This window comes from Coregonus lavaretus, assembly GCF_964263955.1.
Source record: "Coregonus lavaretus genome assembly, chromosome: 3".
NCBI classification, from domain to species: domain Eukaryota; kingdom Metazoa; phylum Chordata; class Actinopteri; order Salmoniformes; family Salmonidae; genus Coregonus; species Coregonus lavaretus.
The window spans coordinates 50,491,935-50,507,048 of NC_139990.1; the positions used below are offsets into that span (position 1 = coordinate 50,491,935).

General features: G+C 43.4%; 1 protein-coding gene across 1 annotated transcript; it reads right to left on the minus strand.

The window, feature by feature from the left end:
• Positions 1-409: 409 nt before the first annotated feature.
• LOC311106601 (neuronal pentraxin-2-like) lies at positions 410-11,214 on the minus strand (the record flags this gene model as incomplete). The annotated part of the gene is made up of 4 exons (XM_084148981.1): positions 410-619; positions 3,276-3,455; positions 8,693-9,337; positions 10,531-11,214. The coding sequence occupies 4 exons, from the start codon at positions 11,212-11,214 to the stop codon at positions 410-412; spliced, it is 1,719 nt and encodes a 572-aa protein (XP_084005107.1).
• Positions 11,215-15,114: the final 3,900 nt, after the last annotated feature.

A 15,114-nucleotide genomic window follows, 5' to 3' on the forward strand; every position in this document is an offset into this window, starting at 1 on the left:
TAAAAACATGTTTTCACTTTGTCATTAAGGGGTATTGTGTGTAGATGGGTGAGAATTTGTTTTAATTTAATCAATTTTGAATTCAGGCTGTAGCACAACAAAATGTGGAAGAAGTAATCGGGTATGAATACTTTCTGAAGGCACTATATATATAGTCCATTTCATTATCAAAACATTTTAATTCCATAGTAGTCATAACACAGTCTCTCGGAATGGGGGTCTTCAGTCTTTCAGACTAAAAGGAAGGCATAGTTTTAGAGTCAGGTGGTAATATTAAGTGGAGTGGATCCTCTATCTCATGTGATCTCACACCTCCTCTGGATCGGAAAAAAGTCCTTCTTCGATAGGAGCACTTTTAAGTCTGTATGTGATATGGATCCATTGGTAATGTCATAATAGTTGGTTTCCCTTAGTGACAGGGGTCGAAGGGGTATTTGTTGACCCCTCCGTGGAGCTCCACCACGTTCTCAGACCAGGTGATGACGTCCCCACTGAGGTGGCTGTTGCAGGAGGCCAGGCTGTAGATGTCATGGGCCGTGAGGACATTAGACCACATCTGGAGGTCAGAGATGTCCCCCATAAATGCCTGCGTGGCGTCGAAACGACCTCCGAGAGTGTCCTGGAGGAGAGAGACAGGGTCATGTTAGGCTCATTCTAAAGTTAGGATTTGGACTTAAGAGAGGAGCCATAAATGCATTTAAACTAAGTAATGGGGTTTGTTTGTGGCTAGCTTTGGATCACAGGATGCTGCTGAGGGGAGGACGGCTCATAATAATGTGCAGAACAGTGCAAATGGAATTGCATCGAATGGAAACCATGTGTTTGATGTACAGTTGAAGTCGGAAGTTTACATACACCTTATCCAAATACATTTAAACTCAGTTTTTCACAATTCCTGACATTTAATCCTAGTAAAAATTCCGTGTCTTAGGTCAGTTAGGATCACCACTTTATTTTAAGAATGTGAAATGTCAGAATAATAGTAGAGAGAATGATTTATTTCAGCTTTTATTTCTTTCATCACATTCCCAGTTGGTCAGTTTACATACACTCAATTAGTATTCAGTAGCATTGCCTTTAAATTGTTTAACTTGGGTCAAACATTTCGGGTAGCCTTCCACAAGCTTCCCACAATAAGTTGGGTGAATTTTGGCCCATTCCTCCTGACAGAGCTGGTGTAACTGAGTCAGGTTTGTAGGCCTCCTTGCTCGCACACGCTTTTTCAGTTCTGCCCACACATTTTCTATAGGATTTTGGTCAGGGCTTTGTGATGGCCACTCCAATACCTTGACTTTGTTGTCCTTAAGCCATTTTGCCACAACTTTGGAAGTATGCTTGGGATCATTGTCCATTTGGAAGATCCATTTGCAACCAAGCTTTAACTTCTTGACTGATGTCTTGAGATGTTGCTTCAATATATCCACAACATTTTCCTTCCTCATGATGCCATCTATTTTGTGAAGTGCACCAGTCCCTCCTGTAGCACAGCACCCCCCCAGCAAGATGCTGCCACCCCGTGCTTCACGGTTGGGATGGTGTTCTTCGGCTTGCAAGTGTCCCCCTTTTCCTCCAAACATAACGATGGACATTATGGCCAAACAGTTCTATTTTTGTTTCATCAGACCAGATTACATTTCTCAAAAAAGTACGATCTTTGTCCCTATGTGCAGTTGCAAACTTTAGTCTGGCTTTTTTATGGTGGTTTTGGAGCAGTGGCTTCTTCCTTGCTGAGCGGCCTTTCAGATACTTTTGTACCTGTTTCCTCCAGCATCTTCACAAAGTCCTTTGCTGTTGTTCTGGGATTGATTTGCACTTTTCGCACCAAAGTACGTTCATCTCTAGGAGACAGAACACGCCTCCTTCCTGAGCGGTATGACGGCTGCGTGGTCCCATGGTGTTTATACTTGCGTACTATTATTTGTACAGATGAACGTGGTACCTTCAGGCGTTTGGAAATTGCTCCGAAGGATGAACCAGACTTGTGGAGGCCTACAAAAAATTTTCTGAGATCTTGGCTGATTTCTTTTTTCCCATGATGTCAAGCAAAGAGGCACTGAGTTTGAAGGTAGGCCTTGAAACAAATCCACAGGAACACCTCCAATTGGCTCAAATTATGTCAATTAGCCTATTAAAACCTTCTAAAGCCATTACATCATTTTCTGAAAATTTCCAAGCTGTTTAAAGGCACAGTCAACTTAGTGTATGTACATTTCTGCCCCACTGGAATTGTGATACAGTGAATTATAAGTGAAATAATCTGTCTGTAAACAATTGTTGGAAAAATTACTTGTGTCATGCACAAAGTAGATGTCCTAACCGACTTGCCAAAACTATAGTTTGTTAACAAGAAATTTGTGGAGTGGTTGAAAAACGAGTTTTAATGACTCCAACCTAAGTGTATATAAACTTCCGACTTCAACTGTATATGTTACCATTCCACCTATTCCGCTCCAGCCATTACCATGAGCCTGTCCTCCCCAATGAAGGTTCCACCAACCTCCTGTGCTTTGCATGTATGGTGTAGTAGTAGGTGGTAGTCAGCATTCATTATATAACAAAGCCTAGCTGTTGCTCTAAAGGAGACAAGGTCAGGGTTCAAAGGTCAGAGGCTAGGATTACACAGAAATAACTCTGACCCTAACCCCGACCACGATCACTGTTTCTGAGAGAAAGCTGATGCTAGTGAAGTGACTGCTTCTGTGGTTGGTTACAGGGCGAGCGCACTACAGTCCCTCTGCTTGGGCTGCGTTTACACGGGTGGCCCAATTCTGATATTTTGCCCAATTATTGTCAAGAGCTGATCTGATTGGTCAAAAGACCCATTAGTGGTAAAAAAGATCAGAATTGGTGTGCCTGTGTAAACATAGCCTTAGAGTCCTAGACAGCCATGGCGCGATACATAAAGGGAGGCTACACTAGGATAAGGGACTCAGTCAATAATAGGTGAAATTATGGGCTGAGGAAGGAAGGGAAGGGAAGGGGATACCTAGTCAGTTGCAAAACTGAATGCATTCAACCGAAATGTGTCTTCCACATTTAACCCAACCCCTCTGAATCAGAGAACCGCGGTGGGCTGCCTTAATCGACGCCCACTGCATTGGTGCCCGGGGAACAGTTGTTGTTGGGGGTTAACTGCCTTGCTCAAGGGGTTAATGAGTGTGGTCACAGGGAAAATGGCTGAGTGTGCACTTTTATTGTCTTGTGTAATGCAGAAGCTTTTTGTAGACACTTTTCTTTGAAGACTCAACAACCAACTGAAAGAATTTGAAGATGACCTGTTCCTGTCCGAGGATGAAGACCCCTCCAGGTTTGATGGGATGCCAAGCGGACAGGTTCTCCCCAGAGCCCCTCTTCAGCCCGTCCTGGTACGCCTCCCACTCACCGTCTCTCGTCGACCATGTCACACACACATGGTGCCACTTCCCATCGCTGATAGAAAGAGGCAGGGTCACCGCCTGGGGGGAAGGGAGGAGAGGAGGGATTGAGTACCACCAAGTTGACAGTACAAGGAGATAACTTGATACCTCTAGAACACATCCCCTTCTATGGCTGTCATGCATCATCCAAGTGTTGGTGTAGTAATGATCTCTGCAGAGCTCTCCCTCATGAAAAAGTACTACTGAATTACTACACAAAACCTATTTGTGCAGTAGTGACTATGTAGAGACTTGTAGGGATTGTGTAGTGAAATGTGTAGTTTATGCACTACTCAAGATACACAAGTAGAGTTTTGTAGTGTTCAGTAGGAAAACAGTAGTGTTTCCAGTAGTAATCAGGTAGAGATTTTTACTACTTGATGTTGGTAGTAAATAAGTAGTCACAACACTACAGCCAGACAACACCGGCTTTTCGCTACCACAGAAGAAGACAAGACAGGAAGTAGTTGGTTGTTGTTAGCTAGCTACTGTTTTTGACAATCCCAAATGTAATCATCTTCCATCCTTCGTCATCCTGTCTTTCATAGATAGCCCTTACAGTGGGGAAAAAAAGTATTTAGTCAGCCACCAATTGTGCAAGTTCTCCCACTTAAAAAGATGAGAGAGGCCTGTAATTTTCATCATAGGTACACGTCAACTATGACAGATAAATTGAGAAGAAAAAAATCCAGAACATCACATTGTAGGATTTTTAATGAATTTATTTGCAAATTATGGTAGAAAATAAGTATTTGGTCACCTACAAACAAGCAAGATTTCTGGCTCTCACAGACCTGTAACTTCTTCTTTAAGAGGCTCCTCTGTCCTCCACTCGTTACCTGTATTAATGGCACCTGTTTGAACTTGTTATCAGTATAAAAGACACCTGTCCACAACCTCAAACAGTCACACTCCAAACTCCACTATGGCCAAGACCAAAGAGCTGTCAAAGGACACCAGAAACAAAATTGTAGACCTGCACCAGGCTGGGAAGACTGAATCTGCAATAGGTAAGCAGCTTGGTTTGAAGAAATCAACTGTGGGAGCAATTATTAGGAAATGGAAGACATACAAGACCACTGATAATCTCCCTCGATCTGGGGCTCCACGCAAGATCTCACCCCGTGGGGTCAAAATTATCACAAGTGAGCAAAAATCCCAGAACCACACGGGGGGGACCTAGTGAATGACCTGCAGAGAGCTGGGACCAAAGTAACAAAGCCTACCATCAGTAACACACTACGCCGCCAGGGACTCAAATCCTGCAGTGCCAGACGTGTCCCCCTGCTTAAGCCAGTACATGTCCAGGCCCGTCTGAAGTTTGCTAGAGTGCATTTGGATGATCCAGAAGAGGATTGGGAGTTTTGAGTAGACATACAGCAGTAATGTGTAGACTTTGTGTAGTAATTCAATAGTGAACATGTAGGAATTGTGTAGGTATGTGTAGGTTTTAAGTAGTAGATACCCAAAAGCTCAGTAGTTACACAGGAGTCATTAAGGGAGAATTATGTAGTGATTTAAATACCAGTATTGAAACGTCCCAATTTAATCACTCATTACTATTTAAATTACTACATAAATCACTACTGCTTTACTACACATCTCAACAGCAATCAAATAGTTAAACCAGTAGGTTTGTGTAGATCTTGTGTAGTAGTGCTGAGTAGTAACTCAGTAGTATTTTTTCATGAGGGCTGAGACCAAGATTGCAAATTACTGGGGGGGGTGGGGGGGGGAGTTCTCTAAATAATGCAAATTGAACCACTCTCCTGTTTGTTTAAAATGTATTGGTAAATATGTTTTACAGTGGTAAATATGAAAATAAAAGCTTCCAAATGAAACAAACACCCCCACCTCGCTGTAATGGTTTAAACCATTTATTTATATGTGGTGGCGCTGTCCACTCAGTAGTGTTGAATTTCAGCCTCAGGTCAGTTCCTTTACGCATATATTTTCCTTTGTACTTCCTAATTTTCGCCATTTGTTTGCCATGTGTCCTTGATAAAAATAGCCTTTATTCCAATGCACTAGATTAACCGTTGATTTATCATTGTTTGCTTTTGTCAGTCAGCTGTTTAGAACGCTCATTGCTTTGTTTCTCAGGTGTGCGCTGGTACTGGTGTTCTACGTGGCCAGAAGTAGTAGACCATTTATTTAGCTTGATTATTTTCTATCAATATTTGTTTTCTTTCCTGGATCATTATATTTTACATTTAAGTCATTTAGCAGACGCTCTTATCCAGAGCGACTTACATCAGCAATTAGGGTTAAGTGCCTTGCTTAAGGGCACATCAACAGATTTTTCACTTTGTCGGCTCGGGGATTAGAACCAGCGACCTTTCGGTTACTGGCACAACGCTCTTACCCACTAAGCTACCTGCCGACAACTAGCCTACAGCTATACGCCAATGTGCATCCAATCCATCCAACAAGACAGTAGGCCTATAATAATAATAATAATAATAATACGCCACTTAGCAGACACTTACAGTCATGCGTGCATACATTTTCGTGTATGGGTGGTCCCGGGGATCGAACCCACTACCTTGGCGTTACAAGCGCCGTGCTCTACCAGCTGAGCTACAGAGGACCACACTATAAGGTGACTCTTTGGTTAGAAGAGGATCAATTATTAACGTTCGGTTAGAAGCATTCCATTTTGCAATGGCATAGGCCTACATTATATTGGATTTGTGTGCCCATGAGAACTGTTTTCACGGCGAAACATAATGAAATGTTACGTAGGCATAGTTACACTTACAGTGCACTTTCCGAGATCTCAAAAATCCATGATTTGTACAGGGTTTAAGTTCAATGTTCTAATTCAATTGTTAAATGCTTAATAATTACAAATAACACTGTCATAAATGTAATTAATGTAAGGAAAGAAAGGTAGTGTTTATGTCACACGATCTGTGAAGACTCCAAGCATTAACTAATTAATTATGGACAACTCATGAACTAGCGTGTAAAACATGTTTTGATTCATTCAACTCATGTATTATATTGAATGTAGGCTAGCTGTTCTGTGTGTGTTCATGTGTGTAAAGTTGCCTCGGCTGAGAGGGTAGGCTACGCTGTTGAAGGTATAGGGAGAGTTATTTTTACCGATGGGCCTATTTGAAGTTCATGGTGATAGTCTTACACATTGTAGCCTAGTCTGGTAAAATAGGTGTCATGACTTTTCAGGCAACAAAAAAAGGTCAATTTGTCATCAAGACGCATCAATTAATGTCGACCTAATCAATGGCAATCGCTGAATGTCACTTTTGGGGTGTTTTGTAACATGTCTATTTACATTCATCAAATGGTGCGAGTATACATGCAGTTTGGATGCTGGAATTATTTTGGAGCAGACTAACATGCACAGGTAGCCTACTTTTTTAAGTGATTTGTTTAACAATCAGATGAAAATATCATGACTGCTTGTGTTCATGTCACATTAAAAGGTAATTCATTTTTACTGTTTAAATTATGTCTTTATTATTAGTCCCATAAAATAAATCGATAGAGACCCCCGAATGTCATGGTGTAATTCGCACTGGCTGAGACTCTCTCCACCTGCTGTCTAAGTAAGCTGCTTGCTGCTCTCTGACTTTGTGACGTCATCGTCACGCCATTAAGATGGATCACTGGTTTCAGAGAGTCCATTCAGTTAACCTTCGGAGTTACAATGGTCTTCAGTGTAGCCTAGTTATTAGATACTGAGCATCTGAGCCACTGAGTCCAACAGGCTTTCTGGGCTAAACCTTTGGCCACAGAGACATGGCTTACATGGCTTTTATCCTTAGGTGTTAAAGCCAAGAGAGTTATATAGCACGAGCACACACACACACACTCTGGCCATGTCCGAATACCCATTCTAGTATTATACTGAACAAAAATATGAACGCAACAATTCAAATATTTTACTGCTTTACAGTTCATATAAGGAAATCAGTCAATTGAAATGAATTCATTAGGCCCTAATCTATAGATTTCACGACTAGGAATACAGATATGCATCTGTTAGTCACAGATACAATTTTTTTTAAAGGTAGGGGCGTGGATCAGAAAACCATTTAGTATCTGGTGTGACCACCATTTGCTTCATGCAGCGCAACACATCTCCTTCGCATAGAGTTGATCAGGCTGTTGATTGTGGAATGTTGTCCCACTCCTCTTCAATGGCTGTGCGAAGTTGTTGGATATTGGTGGGAACTGGAACAGTCGTACACATCGAGCCAGAGTATCCCAAACATGCTCAATGGGTGACATGTCTGGTGAGTATGCAGGCCATGGAAGAACTGGGACATTTTCAGCTACCAGGAATTGTGTACCGATCCTTGAGACATGGGGCCGTGCATTATCATGCTGAAACGTGATGGGGGCAGATGAATGGCACGACAATGGGCCTCAGGATCTCGTCACGGTATCTCTGTGCATTAAAATTGCCATTGATATAATGCAACTGTGTCCGTTGTCCGTAGCTTATGCCTGCCCATACCAGAACCCCACCGTGGGGCACTCTGTTCACAACGTTGACATCAGCAAACTGCTCACCCACATGACGCCATACACGTGGTCTGAGGTTGTAAGGCCGGTTGGAGGTACTGCCAAATTCTCTAAAACGACGTTGGAGGCGGCTTATGGTAGAGAAATAAACATTAAATTATCTGGCAACAGCGCTGGTGGACATTCCTGCAGTCAGCATGCCAATTGCACTCTCCCTTAAAACTTGAGACATCTGTGGCATTGTGTTGTGTGACACAACTGCACATTTTAGAGTGGCCTTTTATTGTCCCCAGCACAAGGTGCACCTGTGTAAAGATCATGCTGTTTAATCAGATACATGATATGATATATCAGGTGTATGGATTATCTTGGCAAAGGAAAAATGCTCACTAACATGGATGTAAACAAATTTGTGCACAAAAGTTGAGAGAAATAAGCTTTCTGTGCGTATGGAACATTTCTGGGTAACTTTTATTTCAGCTCATGAAACCAACAATTGACATGTTGCGTTTATATTTTTGTTCTGTGTAAATAGAATGCTGTAAATATAATGTTTTATAAATAGACAGAAATGTCTAAAATAGACTCCCACCATTCGTTCATTTTGGTACAGCGCGTCAATTTATCTGATTATCAGCTGTTGTCAAACACATGAGTCGGAAAAGACGAGTGAATTCTACTAGACCAAACGCCGAAATTAGTATGCAGTTTAGGTCTGTAATATGCTAGTATGGCTATTCAGACATGGCCACTCTCTACTCAACCCTCTCTCTCTGTCTCACCTTGTCATCCACCAGCAGCTCCATGGGGTTGTTGCCCCACTCGATCAGCACCAGTTCGTTGGCCTGTCCTGGTACAGAGTAGGAGAAGGGGGTCCCCAGACCCGGGCCTGCGCCCCCTTTTATCCACAGACACAGGGTCAGGGCGAAGATCTCATGGAGGAGGGTCCTCTTCACCTTCCCATACATGTAGTTGGTTCTCATGGGGAAGCCAATCTGGAAGGCATCAGGGGTCTTGGTCTTCTTCCTGCTGTTGGTACCTGTATGGTGTAGGTTATTCAGTAGAGAGTCCAGTTTGTTGTTGGAGTGCAGGCCAGCCCTGGGCCCTGGTGTGCGATAACCCGTTCTCTGCAGGTAACCATGGCTATCTGCCTCGTTGTCGTGGTGCCCGTCATCATGGTGATCATCGTGGTGGTCGTCATCGTGACTATCGTCGTGATGCCCGTCATGGTGACCGTCGTCGTTATGCCCGTCATCGTCGTGGTCTTCATGGTGCCCGTCATCGTGGTGATCGCTGTTGTCGTGATGTTCGGGGCTGCTGCTGAGGGCAGCAGTGGTGTGGTGCATCTGCTGCTCCAGAGCACTGATCTTCCTCTGGAGGAGCTCCTTCAGAGAGCTGGAGTAGGTGGTGGACGTGTTCCTTGACTGCTGGGGAGGGAGACACAAACAACAATAACCTTATTTACTGTTGATTACGTACATTCTTTTTTTTAATGAGAAACAGATTGAGAGATACCTAAGTGAGATAAGTCTTGCTATTTGACAGTTTCTACATCATTGACTTGTGTTCTCTCTGCGGGACTGTGACGATAGACAGATGGCAGGGGAAACGGAGGGTACAGATCTGAGATCAGTGTCAATTATCATGATCTCCACTGACAGCCTGATAATCAGGCCACAAACCTGGACGACAAAGCCTGGATTACGAGAGAAATCGAGAGAGGGAGAGAGAGAAATCGAGAGAGGGGGAGAGAGAAATCGATAGAGAGAGAACAGGTAGGAATGACGTGCCCAGCCCAGCTCCATCCACCTACACTAACTTGACCCATCTACCAAGCTAACCTAACTCTCCCTACCAATCTTAAACTCACCCAGCTAGCTGGGCCCTGCTCATCTCAAACCCACCCAACCATACTAAACCAACCCAACCATACCAAACCCTACCAAGCGTACTCAAGCAGAATCCATTTAAACCATCAGTGCTCAATAACCTTGTCCAGTGTGCCCATTTTGAATTAGACAGGGTGATCATCCAACCCCTAAAGACACTTCACTGTCAGGCCAGGACCTGTTATGCCAGGGATGCCAGTCTCTCTCTGTGCCAAGACTGTTCTGCTCCAGACAGTCAGATAGGGCTGGCAGTGTATCAGAGGAAAGGGACAATGGTGATCCTTGATTGTTTTTACCAAGAAAGGATTTTGATGCCAGGAAACAAAATGTAAAACTCTGTCTGCCTGTGGCAGATGGTGTCTCGCATGGCAGGGTGGTACTTTCATGTGATTAACAGATGTATTTGTACTTCAGTCTTAATTATGCAGAGCGCTTATTCGGCTTGATTTGTTTAATTGACCAAACAATCCAATGACATGTGCATCACCTGACCTGAGACAATACAAGGAAGTGACACGTGGAAACACACCACACCCCCCTTCTTCTCTCTCTCGCTCTCTCTCTCTGTCATAATAATATAATAATCTGCCATTTAGCAGACACTTTTATCCAAAGCGATTTACAGTCACTCACTCTGTCACTCATCCCTCCATCATTCTTTTATCTGTTTCCTCATGACCCCATCCTAACTCCATTATCTATTTTCTTTACTAAACGGAACTCTCTCTCACCTGCAGGTTATCCAGTCTCTCTTTTAAGGCCTGCAGCATCCTGCCCAGTTGCTCCGGCGACTTTGATGATGTCATATCCTCTGGTGTTGTGTGTTTATCCTTCCCCCTGTTGTTATGCCCACTGTCCGACCGGTGCCCCCCATTTACAGGGTAGTGCCCAGCTGCATCCAAGGCATGGTTGTTGTTGCCATGGTGACCATTGTCAGCGTAAGTCAGATGGCTGCCAGTCCCTCCGTGATGAGAGGGAGGTCCACGGTGGTCGTCGTGAGCCCCCATGCCTGGCCCGGAGCCCTCACACAGGGTAAGCTTGGCGGTTAGCTCCCTGATGGTCTCTCTCATATCCAGGATGGTCTCTTTCTGCTGCACCAGGCTCTCTCTGAGGTGTAAAATAGTGGTTTTAGCCTCCTCTGTCATCCCCCACCAGCCATTAATGTTCGGGGGCCCTACAGGAGGCCCGTGGTGCCCTGCCCCGCTAGGCCCAGGCCCCATGACTGGCCCCCCAGAGGGGAAGCAGGCAGGGTCGGTATCGGCAGGGACGGGAATGCAGATGAACCGCGGGTGGCCTCCATAGTCAGGCCCTGGCATGGCACTGGCAGAGGTAGGGGAGATGAAGTGGAAGAGGAGGAAAGTGGAGAGGATGAGTGTTTGTAAGGGTGAGGGTTTAGAGATGCACTTGTGTCCCATTTTCAGAAGTCTTTGAATATGGTTTGAGGTTGAAGAATGTCTGATGTGAGTAAGTTTATCTCTTTTGAATTAAAAGCAGCATGTCCCAGAAAAGCTATGGTCTGATACCTCTGGAAGTTTCTTATTTTATGGTGTGGGAGAACCAGGAAAACACCTGCAAGAAAAGGATTGGTGTTTAGAATGCAGCTGAGTAACTTTTAGTCTAAGACAGCCCACAAAGTAGCAGAGACCGGTAGTTCCCCTTCTATTGCTGTGGATGCTGTTCTACAAGGCTGCAGTAGTAGGTGTGGAGGTCTGTACTGTACTGTAGGCACGGGGCAGGTGGGGCAGGTGCTCAAAGTGAGAAAAAAAAATGGCACGCCCCCTCCAAAATGACCTTCATTCCATTCATACTTTTCTACTGCTCCTGTAGCCAAATTCTCCATTATTTGTTTTAACAGAGGCTTTACTTTGTACCAAAACACACTCACTCATCACACATTGTAGGCCACTACCGGGGTCTATGCAGTATCTGATCATCGCTGATGTAGGCTAGATTAATCAGCTAGTTCGCTAAACTGTGCTGTCAGAACAAGCTAGTCTTCACTTGATTCGAATTTGTTCTGCTAACAAAGAGTCTAACTGCAGTTGCCCCCTTCCCTGCCCCTGACCGTGAGACAACACATGCTAGCAACTCCAAAGTAACCTACTACTGGCGCTACTCATTTTAAACTGTTGGCAATTCATTGCATTTTAAGTTACAAAAGAGAGAATAGACTAAATAAAATAAAAAGTAACCACGCCCGTGCCTGTAGTGTAGTATTCCACCTGCAGGGTTGATGCATTAATTGGCTTTTGAGAGATTAATCAAGGGATTGGCCTGGAATAGAACAAACTCACAGAAGACCGAAAGCACGCACACCAGATCATTACAACAAAAATACAAAAAAAGAAGTAAATCAGTAAGAGATAAAGTGAGCGTCTAAGCCCTTCACATTATTAAGAATAGTATGTTCAGAAATTATGTCGTTTTTACTGGCTGCTTAAGAAATCTCTTGATGGTCACTCACAACTTGTCATGCCAGTTCGAGCGGCTGCTGCTCTTGTTTCTACGACCAGCCTGATAGCCAGTTTTCTACGCCACTCCCCTCCCACGGGGAAAGGTTGGCAATGATCTACCGTGGCGTTACTGTCTACCGTAGCGATCAGACACTCCTAATCACCATTGGATGTGTTTTTACGGTACGGTAAATAAAGTTGTGCGGGAACATGGGGTGACAGCTAAAACCGTGATGGCCACCTGTCGCTCCCAATCCAGACAGTGTTTGACCCAGGTCACCAATGCAGAGTTCAACTGATTGTCATTCATATGGCCATATAGACAGAGAGAGAGAGAGAGATAATATATAATATAAGCTTGATGATGAGTTTGTTATTTGAATCAGCTGTATAGTGCTAGGACCGAATTTGGGAAACACTGGCTTAGAGGAGGGCCAGATGGTCAAGCCACACAACCCTGTCGCACCCAATCTCCATTATTTGGCCCTTTTAACCTTTTATTATCTTTCACAGATCTCCCAATTAACCTAATTGCAAATACTTATTAGGCTGACGTATTCCTCTGCTGTGTGTGTGTGTGTATATGTGGGGGGGGGGCTTTACTTTACAATAGGCCTATGGGCACCATATGGTTAAAGTGGGAATTAAAGTCAGTGATTACTGATACATTTAAAGCTGACGGGCACATTAAACACTAATTAGAAAAGGCTGACCAACAAAAACATAATATCTGCTCATATGGTGGCTACGTTTGCAGTTAAGTTGAGTTTACATCGATGTTGTTCTTAAACCTATACCGAAGGCAGAAGGAGACCGCCGAAGCATGACAATATAATTTCCAGGGTTGGGTTGTCAATTCCAATCTAATTGAGCAATTTTTTTTTATTAATGATTTGAATTCCAGTCATCTCCTAGATTGAAGAACAATTGACCCCAATCCTGACCTCTATACAGCACAACCAGAGTAGATCTGATATAAGGGTAAAAGTAATATCAATTAAGTTGAATTTCACTAGACATGTTTAGAAAGTTTGTAGATGACCACTCGGTCAGTCAAAATGTAATGATGGGGAACCATAGTAACGCTTGGAGTAATGGATAGAAAGCATCCCCTTGGAGAGAAATACACCTGTATCTAACATCAACCCCTTGGAGAGAAATACACCTGTATCTAACATCAACCCCTTGGAGAGAAATACACCTGTATCTAACATCAACCCCTTGGAGAGAAATACACCTGTATCTAACATCAACCCCTTGGAGAGAAATACACCTGTATCTAACATCATCCCCTTGGAGAGAAATACACCTGTATCTAACATCAACCCCTTGGAGAGAAATACACCTGTATCTAACATCATCCCCTTGGAGAGAAATACACCTGTATCTAACATCAACCCCTTGGAGAGAAATACACCTGTATCTAACATCAACCCCTTGGAGAGAAATACACCTGTATCTAACATCAACCCCTTGGAGATAAATACACCTGTATCTAACATCATCCCCTTGGAGATAAATACACCTGTATCTAACATCATCCCCTTGGAGAGAAATACACCTGTATCTAACATCAACCCCTTGGAGAGAAATACACCTGTATCTAACATCAACCCCTTGGAGAGAAATACACCTGTATCTAACATCAACCCCTTGGAGAGAAATACACCTGTATCTAACATCAACCCCTTGGAGAGAAATACACCTGTATCTAACATCATCCCCTTGGAGAGAAATACACCTGTATCTAACATCATCCCCTTGGAGAGAAATACACCTGTATCTAACATCATCCCCTTGGAGAGAAATACACCTGTATCTAACATCAACCCCTTGGAGAGAAATACACCTGTATCTAACATCAACCCCTTGGAGAGAAATACACCTGTATCTAACATCAACCCCTTGGAGAGAAATACACCTGTATCTAACATCAACCCCTTGGAGAGAAATACACCTGTATCTAACATCAACCCCTTGGAGAGAAATACACCTGTATCTAACATCAAACTGAACTTGAAATAATCTAATTTGTCTTGGAATGAAAGTCAATAGATCCAACATGAATGGTCATAATCTACACATGATTCAACAGAAAGAAAATTTCCTTACCTGAGAACCTGTGTGTGTCCTGCTCCTGTTCTGTTGGTTAGTTAGTTAATCTACCTCACCTCATGCACTGATCAGATTGTGAGAGATTTACTCCAGTGGAGTGTTTTAACACATCTCTCTCTTTCTCTCTTGCTCTCTCTCCCTCCCTATCTAAATCCCCCTCCATCCCCTCTTTCCTTGTCTCACACCTACCTTTCCACAGTCTCTTTCTCTGTAGGCTATACTACATGCTGCAGGGTTGGGATCAATTCGGTCAATTCTGGAAAGTTCATATCAGGAATTGAAAAGGCAATTTAATTAATCAATGTGGATTTTTCAGTTGAGGAATTGAATTACGATTAATTTAGTGAACTGTTGTAGTTGAAATGGAAATAACCCCAACAACACTGGTGTTGGTAATACATTACATTATGCTCAGAAGACACCTACTGCATTTCTCTTTTCCCGCTGTGAACTTTACAGATTGTCATTCCTTGAAATTGACCATGTCCTCATCCACAAACACAAACACACACACACTCTACTATTTTTACTGCCACACACGGTAGTTCCCCTACATTTTAAACAGGATAACTGGCCTGATTAATCTGCCTGAATCCTCCAGGCAGTCTGACTGGCAGCCTATAGTCTATAGCCCAGCCCTGTCCAGCACAGAGCCTTCAGACCAACAGATGGCTGCTCGTATTCAGGTCAATTAGAGGAACACACACAGCACACACAAACAAAGACTCAGGCAAAGGCCAGCCATAC